The 13,771-nt window shown below is 36.9% G+C and overlaps 1 protein-coding gene across 1 annotated transcript; it reads right to left on the bottom strand.

The window, feature by feature from the left end:
• Positions 1-222: 222 nt before the first annotated feature.
• FHL5 (four and a half LIM domains 5) lies at positions 223-13,323 on the bottom strand. Its single transcript, XM_090280557.1, has 5 exons — positions 13,159-13,323; positions 12,132-12,306; positions 11,121-11,290; positions 6,460-6,646; positions 223-1,988 (listed from the first exon to the last, which is right to left on the bottom strand). The coding sequence occupies exons 1-5, from the start codon at positions 13,315-13,317 to the stop codon at positions 1,825-1,827; spliced, it is 855 nt and encodes a 284-aa protein (XP_090136683.1). The 5' UTR covers positions 13,318-13,323; the 3' UTR covers positions 223-1,824.
• Positions 13,324-13,771: the final 448 nt, after the last annotated feature.

Raw genomic sequence — 13,771 nt, 5'->3', positions numbered from 1 at the left:
TCAGACTTAGAATGGCTTGTTTTCTAAATATGTAATGCACTATTATTTTCTAGGTCATACAAAAATTAGCATATTTAGCTCCCTGTTACATGAAATTTCAAACAAATAAGAAAAAAATATTGATAGTTATTTCTACATTTTATAAAGTGAATATGAAAAAAATATGTCATTGTTAATACCAAAAAAAAGACAATTCTTGTTTTCAGTCTATGTAGCCTGACCTTTTATTAGTATCTCTAAACTGTTAGCATCTCCAAATGTCCTTGCATTTTAAACTATTTCAAAAATTGTGTTTCCATAACAACTTAAATTGAATCCCCTGTGATGCTATTTTAATCATGGTAATCAGCCACAGCATGTAATTAGATTTCAATCAGAAACTTAAGGCTATGTCATAAGCTGAGAGTAGATACGTAAAAATGTGATATGTGAGTTTCTTTTCCTGGCCTCCCTCTACCCCAATCAAGTGTACTTAAAAGGATGATAATTGACCACAGAGAGCAGAGGTTACTTTCTATTTGTCCCACATGATGTGAAAAATATTGTCCAGGGGCAGCTAGACTTTTCATTAAGGCTATTGCTTCCCTTATGACCTATAAAAATGGACTTATTTGTAGAACAGCTGCTTAGGGTTGAGAGTGCACCTCTGGGGCATGGCCGGCATTGGGGGTAGGGAGGGCGGCACAGGTGTGGGGGGGATGTGGGGAAGCTCACCTTTAGCCTGTGTTGCCCTACTGTACAGTGCTGCTTTCTGGGTCCTGAATTACCAGCAAAGAATCATTCTTTTTCAGTTCTTATTAATACTAGATGTCTCTAAAGCCCACTTTTATGTTTTTCCATTAATCATCTGTATAATTTTAGAAGTCAGAATGCATGAGGCTCAGAGCTAATTATGCATTCTATTATGCCTTTAGATATCTGGATGAAAGTCCTGTTCCAACACTCAATCCCTTCCCCTAAACTCATTTTCGCATGCAGTGATTTAATGATCTATTTACTTTAAAGGTTTGCCTTTCGGGACAATAATTATCCTGGTTAGCTCATTTGAAAGAATAGACATTTTCTTTCATGAAATCTAAGTCTTTAGAAAAATTGTGTGGGCTTTGAAAATACATTGAATACAGAATGTGTTGAAACCTGCGTTTTGACTATCCCAGGTAGAGAGGAACCATTATATCTATGTAGTGTATGAGAGACATAGCACCTGCAATTCTCAAATTCCTTCGATTAAACACAGGAACCAACTAGCTGTGGAAGCAGTGTGGATGAGGGCAAATTGCAGTTTTGTTTTCAAAGTCAGGATGTGTAACTAATAAGAGAAAGAGAAAATGACAGAATTCTTGTATGTGATGATTGCTGATCAGTTTTCCCTGATCATTGTTGTCCTACTATTATTCATAGTATTCATAGCACATTATGTGTAACTGCCTTGATATGAATGCAAGTGTATACCTTTTAATTTGATCTCTTAATTTCCTTCTTATACTGTAGTTCTGAGAAGCATCTGTCTTCAGTAATAACATCCTTGACTTCTGTGTATAGGTCATATACCTGACTACAATAAAGAGATACTTTCTTATGTTTCTAACAGCAGAGTGCAGTATTTTGCAAGGAGAGGTGCCTTTGTGATTTAGTATATATTCCTTTCTGTTAGACTGTGCTCTTATGATGCAGTTCCATAAGAATGTTTACCCAAATCCTTCTGCTATGAACTCTACATTAATATTTTCTAAAACTTAAGTCAGAAATATGACTTCAACCAAGTTCTGGATTTAGTGAGAACAAAAGCAAGGTGGATTTTAGGTAGGGAAGGACTATTTCCTTCTAGATGTCAGTCTCCACCCCAGACCCACATTTGCGGCAGAAGATTTCCTTGTTCTGGGTCAGGAAGCCTTCCCCCACCAAGGAGACTGAACATTTCCCACAGTTAAAGCATTCGCTGTGCCACTGGCGGTCTTGAAAGCAAATGAACTTGGCACCTTTGAGGCCTGTAAAGGAATTGGAAAAAAAGAATCATCTCTTTTTTCAATGAATAGATTGAGCATTCTATCAGGAACTCTTCTAGAAACTGTAGAAACAGCAAGACTTTATTGAGGCTAGTAACCTAAAAAAGAACTCTGCTCCCCGTGGTGGCTTTGTGTCCATCTGGGAATGTCACCCATAAGCAAGTTCCACCATTGAGATCCATTCTGATTCCCGGTGAAAATTTTCCATAATTACACAAGTAGATAGAATTTAGATATAAAAAACACACATTTTTAGAAACAGATAAGGACCGCTAAGACAGATAAGGCAATGCAGTGCAGTGCAGTGGGGAGAGATACCTAAGGGCAGACATCTGTGTCCTTTCTTTCTTGGTGCCCTGCTCTCTAAGAGGCAACATTAGGATAAAACAAAACAAATGTATACTTACTAGCCTGACATCTGATGTTTTGATGACATTTTGTTATCTTCTCCCATGTTTAAGTTGTACTTAGGATAAAGTCCCATGGTCAATATTGTGGTTTGAGACACAATTTCCATAAGCCCCAAATAGAGAATTTCATCCAGATTATCACATAGCTGGCCTAACGTGGTGACCCTGTCACCTTGCCCAGAGACAACTTCAGCCTAGGCTTGCGGCCCTCATCTGTGAACCTGTCCACCCTGAGACCATGCTGTCGAGTGTTTAGTTTCTAAGAGGGGCTTTATCAGCGTCCGCCGCTTGGGCCTCACTTGAGCTGCAGCATTTCTGAGAAAGATAGAATTTGAGTCTTAGGGAGACACTATCTCTAGTTCCCTCATATGAATCCAGGAATTCAAGATACAGTTCAAGGACCTAATTTTGAGGAATTGTAGAAAAGGAGAAATGTCTAGGAACTGTGAGGGGGTTGGGATGCCCTAAATTTGGGTCTTTATTTATTTGCCAAGTTTTCTCCAAGTAATCTTAGTACTATGAACTTCCTGTGATTTGTTTATCACCCAAAAGAGTGAGGCTAAAATAATTCATGCGTTGATTTACATATAATTTCCAAATATTCCACTTGGGATGGTGAAGCAAAAAGAGTGGATAAGCATTTTATTTCAGATAAACTGTCCTTAATTTATTATAATGAACTTTTATTTTCATCCTAGAAACATTATTTGATGTCTTTACATATAATATACTAGGTCATAGATATATTTATATCAAATTTCTCTGCTTTCTTTGCTATTTGTGATGCTATTATCACTTTTGAATACATCAATAATAAACCAATTAGTTCTCTTAATGTTATACAAAACATTAATAAGCTGGCTGCAAGAATAATGTTCTCTATATATGTAAATTATCTCTGTTCATATGTTCATAAAATTAATTGTTACACATCTAGCATTTTGAGGCCCATAAATTTTTCTTGAGTTTATTAATAATCCTGTACAAGTGGAAAATGTAAAAGCAATTCTAGAATTTTACAAAGAGAGAGAAAAACTGAAGCATCTGGTAGCAGAAATTTAAGAAAGGCCTGGCTCAGCCTTTGCTGTTTATAAATTGTTTCCATTTTAGATATGCTTACTCCCTCAGGTCATGAGGGTCATTTGCAGTAAGAAAGTCATCCAGGAAACAGGTCTCCGGCACATTTTTATCTGGCTTCATTTATTTCTGAAAATTCGGTAGAATAAGAGCTAACATTTATTGAGCCCTTGAAGATAAGCGCATCAACATTCTAAACCCTTTACCTCCTATTGCTTCATACAGCTCTCACCTCACCTTCATGAGGCAGGCAGCATCACCAGCCTCACTTTGCATACAAAAGTTGACAGAGAGGTTCAACCGCTCACGCAAATCACCCAGCTGGTAATGGCAGATCTGGATCTAATCCTAGGCCATCTGGTTTCAGAGCCTGTGCCCTTAACTCCACCAGATTAAACCTGAATTTATCTTTTGTAAAAAACATAATGCAAAACATTAGCATCCCTTTCTGAAAATATCATAATATTTGGAACCCCTTTGAGTCTAAACTAACAGAAGTGAAAGAAAGCTAAGATGCGATCTTGTTCAACTTCTTGTTTTGAAAATAAGGCAAATGAGGACCTTAGAGGTGAATGCTTTACCCACTGTCACACACGAGTCAGCTGCAGAGACTGGACCAAGGCAATTTTATCCTTAGTCCACAGTACTTCTCACTGCATGAGGCTGTGTCATTCATCCCAGAAAGTTTGAAAGGTTAGTCCTATCTTATAGGAGGAGGAAAATATATAGTTTTACCTTGAGTTTGTTCAGATGACTCAAATTCATAGTAGTGGGATTTTAAAAAGTATACTTTGTGACTTACAGATTTAGTTAATATCAAATAGAATTTTGAAAGCATTCTAACCTAGTTACTTAGGGTGATGTTATTTGCATGAATGTGCAACTTTCAGAAGATAAATATATGGCAGTATAAGGATTCCCTGTGGTACATTAGTTAAAATAGCTCAGTTTTAAAGAAGCACTGCTATAGGACTTATATATGTTTAAGCACTAGATAAAAATATTGAAATGAGTTTGACATTTTTGCTGGCATTTTAGTCCCTGGTATCTCTCAGTCACAGAGCCAAAAGAAGGTTAAGATTATTATCAAATGACTGATTATTCTAAATTAAATACATACTCTTGCATTTGGTTTACTTGTGGGTCAAATCTCTGGTTCCTGATCATCCTTATGTTACAGCAGAACAATGTGGTTTTTCTGTTTGAACCCTAAAAAGCTGGGCCCAGTAATTGACCCTCAACCATCCATCAGAAAAGAATTTCTTAGGCACATGAACCTGTTATATATCAGAATTGAAACTCATCTAGTTCAGGGCTCGTGTAGGCTCTCAGCAGATGAGTATTAGCCATTTGGGGTCCCAGAAAGTTTTCAAATCCATTTTGAGTCATTTAATTATCTCATTTCCTCATGGAAACCCCCTTTTTTTCCTGACTATTCAAGGGAAGTGTTCTAGAATAAGTTGACTGAATCTGTTGGGTTGCGATTGCAGATCCTATCAAGGAGATTTTGGAGGTCCAGGTACTATTGCATTTCTGTAAGCCTTATTTTCTAGATAAAATCAGTGAAGACAGTGGCTTATTCTCTTGAATTCAGGAGCTGCAGATGTGGAAAGAGCAGGAGGGCAGAGTGGCTAAGAGTCCAAGCTGTGGAGCCTGGTTTTATGGAATGGCCAAAGCAAGTCCCTGAAAGGTGAAGTAGGTGAGTGATGAAAACAAGGTTTGAGGAACACAGAGGACACCTCCTACACAATGGGGCAGCCGCTTAGCTCCATGAGACAGTGAATGTAAGGGCAGTCTGCTAACCCTGACAGGATTTTACATTACATTACATTACACCGTTTCCAAACATGTGCAGGCCGAACATGGCTGTTAGCTAGATGTAGCCCATGGGCTGGTGTCAGATTCTAAAAAACATGGTGCCTCACATAGACTAATAGGATCATACTCTGTGTACCCAGGTATCTCTCTCTCTGCACTTGCAAGTCAATGAAAGCCTGCCAAGCTGGGTTAGCACCAATACTGTTCTCCTTTATAGATCCATGAAGATTCAACTTTTATTTTGTGATATACTTAAAGATGAAGGAGATGTAGAAGGATTAATAATCTTTAATTCCATGTTACATAAACTGAACTAAAAAATAAAATATAATCTTATAACTAGAAATGGGGAGTTATTCCACAATATTCAGTGACTATAAATTGACTAAAAAAATAGCTACTGGGTTTCTCACATGCCATGATAGCTTTAGTTCTTTTACTATAGGAGAAGCATTTTAGAAGGGTCCCTGAGGAAAATATAATAGTTTTTTTTTACCCTGAAAATCTACTTAACACAATGATTTATTACCATTTATGTTATTTACAAATAATGTCACAAGTACTTTGTTTCTTCAGCAAATACTATCTTGTTTTACACCGTCTATTCATAACTAAAACTTATAACAAGGGAAAAGAGAAAAAAGAAAATAACACATTTGTTAGAAGCATCTTAAAATGAAGTGTAATTAATTCCTAACCTATTTATCCTAATTAGTACAGCTTTGGGTTTTTGTACAATACCTACATTTAATTGTTTGGAATTAACTAGGATTTTGATTTCCAAGTATCCCTTCCTCCCACTCAAATTTTTAAAGTTTTCGGGTCAGATCTGGCTACCTCATGAAGGTCTTCTCTGACTGTTCATTCATCCTGTTCTCCTCTTTCCCTGAACTATTACTTTCACTGACAGTCAGTACCATTAGGTTTAGCATTAATTACCCTCTACAGAGCAAAGCTACCCTAATTATACTCTATACTTACCTTGAGTGGTCTGTGCAATATTTATATTTACACATTTTGTGTTTATCTCAAAAAGAAACATAAGGAAAAGACTACCCATTTTTTAACTTGCATTTTTGATATGAACTATAGAACCTTCACATAGCCCTACTGGCTCACAGTAGGACGGTTTACACTAAAGAACTCACCAGTAATGGGTTTGGTGCAGGCTGCACACTTTTTGGCATAAAGACGGTCGTAACAGTCCAAGCAGAATGGGTAATCATCTCTGGACATGAAATCTTCTCCAGAGAGCTCTTTCCTACAGCCACTGCACAGAAAACACTCTTTATGCCATGGCTGGTCAAGAAATGTAATCGCATCTGAAGTTATCACCTGCCAAAGGATCACAGAAAAGTTACTAATGTGAGAACCATTTTGTGATTCTCTTCTATGTCCACAAGTGGTTCTTCGGGCTACTCAATCACCCTGTGTCAGGCTGTCCTCTACCTGTGATTTTTTCTGAATCACTATGAGAAGCAAAAAGCCATAGGGATTAAATTGACCTCGTGATAAATATCCCAATTTTTCTCCCATAATGGAGCAGAAAAGAAGCAGGGCCTTAATGGGTCCAGAAAGATGAAAAGGGAAGTTGGCTGTTGCTTGCTGTGCTCATCTTTCTATGCCTTTCTTGTTGGTCTTCAAAGATCTGTCATTAGAACTGAGATATTTTCTACACTCTGTTCCATGTTTACCTTTTAAAGATGCTGAAAACAAAGCTTTTTTCCTGAAGGCTTTTCTCCAGTTTCAAAAATATCCAGTAACAATGAATGGAATTAATAAGCACCATTGTCTGCTAATTATGACCAAAACTCCTTAAGTGTTTTTTGTTTCTTTTCTTTTTTTAGTCCTCAGCCCTGTGCTAAGGCAATGAACTCTTTTTACTATTCTCAACTTCACTACACAGTAGGGACTTTTATCTTTCTCCATTCAACTACTTGGGGTTAGAATGGGTGTCACTTGCAACGGTTACACAGAGCTAGCATTCAGACCTGCATGAGATGACTCCACAGCTCTGTGCTTAAATGTTCATACAGTACTGAGGCAAGATAACTTTGCAATGAGTGAATGAATAAACACCAAGAGGAAGAAGGGTATTGTATCTAGCACCAATGGGGTACTGTGGGCAACTGTACCCCTAAAGTTTTCAGCTTTAGGACTTGAAGTAATGAGCACAGGTTGTGCATTGAGCCTCAATGTGTGATATGTTAGAGTTTTGTCTGAGATGGTTATTATTCCTCTATAACATAATATTTTTCTAAACCAGTTTAATCTATGGGTTCTACTTTTTAAAATGCAGAGACATCTTTATTTAGAATCAGATGGGTACATACTGGACATCTCTTCTTGTGTAATAATATTTAAGCCATAACAATTTCAGAGCCATGGCTATTGACCTGGAGTAGCTGTGGGACTTGGAATGTGTTCATGTCTCATAACGACTGAAACAGTGTTGTATCTGAGATGGCTCTTGTAATCTTTGCATTTAATTAACTAGACACCAACATGTAGAGCCTATTCTAGGCCATCAATCATATTGTTGACGAATTAAAAAATGTTATTTGTGTGTGACAGAGGGTTTTTAAATGATTATTCTAAAGACATTTTAAAATCTAACAACACATATCTTAAAAATTAAAGGTATTTGAAAGAAAATTTATTTTTCCTAAAGGGAAAAAAGACTATACTAAGTGGGAAACATAATGGTGTGTGTGAACATGAGCAATTTAAAATACTCCCTGCTGACTTCAGTGCTTTACAGCAGGCAGAGCAGAATTCAAGAGTCCTTTGATTTGTTTGGTCAAATGATTAGCAGGCAATGCTTAAAAGATTCAAACTTGAAAAAAATATATTCACAGCAAAATAAGACAATATATACAGCAAAAACTATTTAATTAGGGAGAAGATGCCCTGGAACATTACAAATAGTTTGCTTGTGTTCCTTTGGATATATCCCCAAAAGTGGGATTGCTGGGTTAAATGGAAGATCCATTTTTAATTTTGGAGTTATCTCCATACTGCTTTCCACAGTGGCTGCACCAGGCTGCATTCCCACCAACAGTGCAAAAGAGTTCCCTTTTTTTCACATCCTTTGCAGCACTTGTTGTTTGTTGATTTATTGATGATGGCCATTCTGACAGATGTAAGATGATATCTTATTGTGGTTTTTATTTGCATTTTTCTGATGATTAGTGATGTTGAGCATCTTTTCATATGTCTATTGGCCATCTGTATGTCCTCTTTGGATAAATGTCTATTTTGAACACTAATTCAAAAAAACATAAGCACCCCTATGTTTATTGCAGATATGGAAGCAACCCAAGTGTTCATTAGTAGATGAGTGGATAAAACAACTATGGGACATTTACACAATGGAATACTACTTGGCCGTAAAAAAGAAGAAAGTTTTACCCTTTGCGACACTATGGATGAACCTGGAGAACATTATGCTAAGTGAAATAAGCCGGTCAGAGAAAGACAAATGCCATATGATTTAACTCACATGTGGAATCTAATGAACAAACTGAACTAACAAGGAAAATGGGGACAGACTCATTGATGGAGAGCAGGATGACAGCTGGAGGGGAGGTTAGTGGTGGAGGGATTGAGCAAAAAGGAAAAAGGACTCATGGACTTGGGCAACAGAGTGGTGATTGCTGAGAGAAAGAGTATAAGGGGACTAAATGGTAATGAAAAAATACAATAAAGATTAAATTAAAAAAAGATCTTCATGACAATTAAAAAAAATAGTTTGCTTGTGATTATGTTCCTTTTGAAGAGGCAGGTGAGCTACAATGAATCTAATATCCGAGCTTAATTTTTGCCACTGATTATTCCCAAGATTTAGATCAAATTTCTTTTCTGACAAAGTGGAGACAATAATGATTCTACACTCTGTATGTGATAGCTCATGAATTGCAGAATACTCTGTTTGAACCTTGAGAAGTTTGAATTCAAAGCACTTGTGGTTTGAGTTTACTGGCTATGCGGTAGAAAATAAATTTTAGTTTCACAAAATATAATCTATGAAAAAAATTCTAAGAGCCTGATTGCCAACTAGTTTTTGCCCATTTTGTTTTGTTTTATGTATTTGATCTCTGGCTGGGTTGAAACGAATTGTTTTGCTTCAGTTTGGATCATCTTGATGAGAAACACTTATGTCCAGCTTTCCTTAAAGGACTTGTGGCTTAAAAAATTAAATAGAAAATAATCTGGCATGTTGTGATCTGTCTGCTACCCAATATAAACATTTCATAAATTTTTGGTGACCTCAAGTCTTGTCCTAAATATAGGACAGGGTCCCATAACCTGGGAAATGTCAGTGCTGGTTGCAGTCAGTGCTCAGCAGTTGATGTATTAGAGAAGTTCCCCTCTGAATCATTATAGTATCAAAAGAAACATTATCTGGTGTTCCCAATAAATGATTTTAGGATAACGCCCATAAGTCTCATTAATATTTTAGGGTAAATCTTTAAGAAACAGCCTAAAAATGGCCAACTTAGTTGTCCCTCAAAATAGTGAGATAAATCTATTTTTATTTCTAGCATCTGTTTCTAAATGGATGTCATTGACGCTGTTGATTTTTTGGAGCTTCACATATCACAGAATCATAGGGTCTGACTGTTGCTGTTAACGTCATTTTCTAAGTCATATTTCTGGTAGTGTGATGGACATCTCCGGGTATAGGATGTCACACTATTACCATATGTAATTTTCAGCCATCATTAGAGTATAATTTAAGAATTACAACTTAGGGGTTTATTGATGCCAACTCAAATGCAGTCGTAGTATTTTAAATATACCTAGAAAATTACTGCGTGTGTTTGTGTGCATGTATGTTTGTATATGCATTTATAGAAAGTGGTAATGAGCCTTCTAGCTGTCCAGATGCAAGTATACAAAAGGTCTGAAGAGATCAGCCAAAGTAACCCATATTTCAAAAGTGTTTAGAAATCACTGTACTAATCCAATATATTTTCATGATTCAGCTTTCCTGTCACAATTTACAGTGCTATTTTAAACTTATGATGCCTCAGAGGTCAAGGATTTCTTTGAGAACATCAATATACATATTTTATGGACTAGAGACAGGATTTATAAAGGTGATAGAGTAACTTTCACAAAAAAAAGCTTAGAAGATAAAAAGGACTGGACAAAGTTTACTTGAAAATATGACTTTTTTTTTCCTACTGGAAAATATGTTTGGAATGGGTATCCAAGTCAAAAGGCGCCACATGATACTCTCTGATACTCAAAGTCCTTAGCCTTCTTTCTGTCTTTCTGTCTAATGAATTTCCCTAATGATCTCATTACTCTCTTGAGCCTACCTATTTACTCTTTAGGAACATAAAAGTTTCAAGCCAGAAGACATTTGCATTGCTGAGACATAATGTGAGGAGGTAAACATCTTTTTTAAATTGGTTCACTTTATCATTCTGTGAGACAAACACATATTTCTCTGAAATTAAATGGATTGAAAATTATTTTCTTTGCAACATTTTGTTCAAAGAGAGATGTGTGTTCTCTACTAGAATACATGAAATCTAGTGTAAAGCAGTAAATGAACTGGAATATCAAGTCACTTGAGATTTTGGGATTTTAAATTTGTGCTCTGCGTGGAATTTTATGGTGATGAAAATAGATGGCCATCCTCACAGTGACAGGGTGGACATGTCAGAATTCGTACTAGCATGGATGTGTAAAGACAGCTATAGCATGGTAGTGTCAGTTCACTTCAAATATGTAGTGCAGCTAAAAAAGCAGGGTGATTAGGAAGATTCCATAAGCTTCATTCTCTTTAGATAACTACCTTCTTACAAAAGCTGCAGCAGTGAGCAAACTCCTTCTCAAAACACCGCACACAGTAATTGCCACTCTCTTTGGAAATCAGAGGCTTAGTTCCTATTGGCTGTCGGCAATGCTCACACACAAAGCAGGTTTCATGCCAGTAGTTTCCCTTGAATTCCATTTTGCGGGAACCTGTACCCCAAAAGTAAGAACCTGTTAATATAAATCAAGCATAACTTTATTTTCAAATTCCTTAAAAATATATTTTAAAGTTAAGATGATAAACTAATTATCCTTCTGAAAAATAATGTTCTGTTGGTTTCCAAAACACTTATCTGGAAAAAAAAATAGAGTTCAGCCACAATGATGGTTAATCACACTTTCACTGAAAACTCCTGCTCTCTGCCAACTACAATTTTGAGGTGTGAAAAGTATTGTAAGTAGAGACTCTGAAAGGATGCATGTGGTTTAGCTAAATTGGGCCATAATCATCATTATAGGAATATCAGGAATGCCAGAGCACAAACGCCTGGGATTGATGTTGTGTCGTTACGATCTCCCAGAAAAATCTTTGAACCCATAATAAGGAAATAAGAGAGAATCATGTTTTTATGTTGCTGTTCATACTGATTGAGAAGAGGGTCAAAACATAGAGAATTAGTGCTGGCCTAGAAGTGTGATGAGTCCTTTTCTTTCCTGAGAGAGAACAAAAGCTGCCATTGGTTCTGTCCAAGGCAGGGTGTTTAATGCAATGTTAGTATTATTGGCATAGATGTTACCTTGATTCTAGTTCAAAATATTCCCATGACTTAGGTTTATGAAAATACACAGAACACCCTAACTTACCCATTCAAGACAGAAATAATAATAATAATAATATTTCTACAGTACACTAAACGAGAACATGAGATAGCAAGAAAGGTGTTTTTCTCAGAAGCAGGATTTTGTTGCTGGCTCCTGTACTCTTCCTGTGCTTAGGCTTAATTCAAAGCATTGCAGCTTCAGGTGGAGACCCGACGCCCTTTGACCTTACCAGGCATGATGGTCCTCTTGCAGTGGAAGCACTTGGAGGAGCACTCGTTAGAATAGCACTCGGAGCACAGCAGGCGCTCATCCTTGGCAGCAAAAGGCTTTTCCACCAAAGAGCAATTGCACTTGGCACAATTGAAGCATTCTTCATGCCAATGCCGGCCTTTGTAACAAAGATCCTTTGAGACAGTGAAAAAGTTAATTAAATGTGTTTGTGATAAAGCAGGCCATTTTATAAGACAAAACTAAACACTCCTGGGACTCTGGTGCCAGTAGGTTGTGCTGGTAGCTTGAGGGAAAGTCGCTATTGATACAATTACCCATAGAGAGGAGACTCCATGAGGCAATTAAGAGCTAGAGCCTGGGGCTTTCTTGGTTGGTCACTAAAGAGAGATGGAGAATAAATGGGCCCTCCCCTATTTCTTCGATTTTTCTCTACCTTCCTTTCATAAACAAGAGAGGTTTTACATGGCACGATCTTTATTTTTAGGTTGTCATACCTTAGTATTATTTGACATTTAACTAATCAAAATCTCAACACCGCCTAACTAAAAAACAAAAAAGGGAAAAAACAATAAGAAGTAAAAATAGAATAATGTGCTTTGTGGGAGAAATGAGCTGTACATGGGAAGGCATCAGGCACAATGGGTGTGAAGATGAGGCTGATCTGAAGTCAGAAAATATAGATTTTGAATCTTTACACATCCAATTATCTATGTATTTATTCATTTATACTCTTGTGAGTTCAGAAGTCACACAACATTTTATCTGTTTAACTTTGGATAGACAACTTAACCTCTTTAATATTTAGCACCCTATCTCTTAAAGTCATTGTGAGGATTAAAGTATATGTTATATTTCATAGTGCTAAGCATAGTGCCTGGAGCTTGATTGATGGTAACTTTGAAGATCCTTATATCCAGTAGCAGAGCAATAGAGTACTGACAGTTTTAACTAAAGGAGAAGAGGCAATCTGAAGCTTTTGTTTGCTGTTCATATGCAATAATTCTGCGAACTGAGGGAAGACTTACCTTGGAATCTGATTCAATTGCTTGTTTGCACTGCTCACAATAGTTACAAAAGACACGATTATAACATGAAATGCAGTATGGATTGCCATCCTTTAGCATAAACTTCTTCCCAAGAAGTGACACTGTGCAGTATTGACAGTCAAATTGAGAAGCTGTCATTTTGGTTCAGTCCTGTGAATAAGAAAATGATGCACGTATATAAAAGCAAATTTTGTTGATAAGAGAAATTACAAAACCTCAGTACAAGTCAAGCACTGACATGAATTGATATTTTCTTAAGAGAAAATTCACCAATTTAGGGAAATATGCTGCAGTCATGGCTGCACTTGGAGTGATTTAAGAAAGGCCACTCTACCGTCTTGGCAGTTTCTGTGTATTTTGCTAATGAAATGCATCAAGCCAGCAGCCAGATTGTGAAAAATATCTTGCATTCATCGTTCACTAAATGTGGGACTCAATGAGAATGTAATATGTGTTGAAATAGGATGGTTTCACCTCAGGGGTATAAACACGAACTGTTGATAGGGCTTTCACTAACTGTTATCACTGCCTTTCTCGCTGGAGAGCTCTGGAGGCGGAATTCCATAGATATAAGAACGGTCTTTTTTACTCT

Source organism: Furipterus horrens, unplaced genomic scaffold, assembly GCF_987537825.1.
Source record: "Furipterus horrens unplaced genomic scaffold, mFurHor1.1.pri manual_scaffold_6, whole genome shotgun sequence".
Classification (NCBI taxonomy): domain Eukaryota; kingdom Metazoa; phylum Chordata; class Mammalia; order Chiroptera; family Furipteridae; genus Furipterus; species Furipterus horrens.
The sequence above is the reverse complement of the archived record's forward strand: the minus strand, read 5'-3'. Positions and strand labels throughout refer to the sequence as shown.

Excerpts from the sequence above, each read along its gene's own strand:
- FHL5 (XM_090280557.1), bottom strand. The coding sequence starts at position 13,317 with ATGACAGCTTCTCAATTTGACTGTCAATACTGCACAGTGTCACTTCTT. Across the intron at positions 12,307-13,158 it reads CAATTGAATCAGATTCCAAG|GATCTTTGTTACAAAGGCCG; the intron begins GTAAGTCTTCCC and ends ACTGTCTCAAAG. Across the intron at positions 11,291-12,131 it reads CAAGAGGACCATCATGCCTG|GTTCCCGCAAAATGGAATTC; the intron begins GTAAGGTCAAAG and ends TTTGGGGTACAG.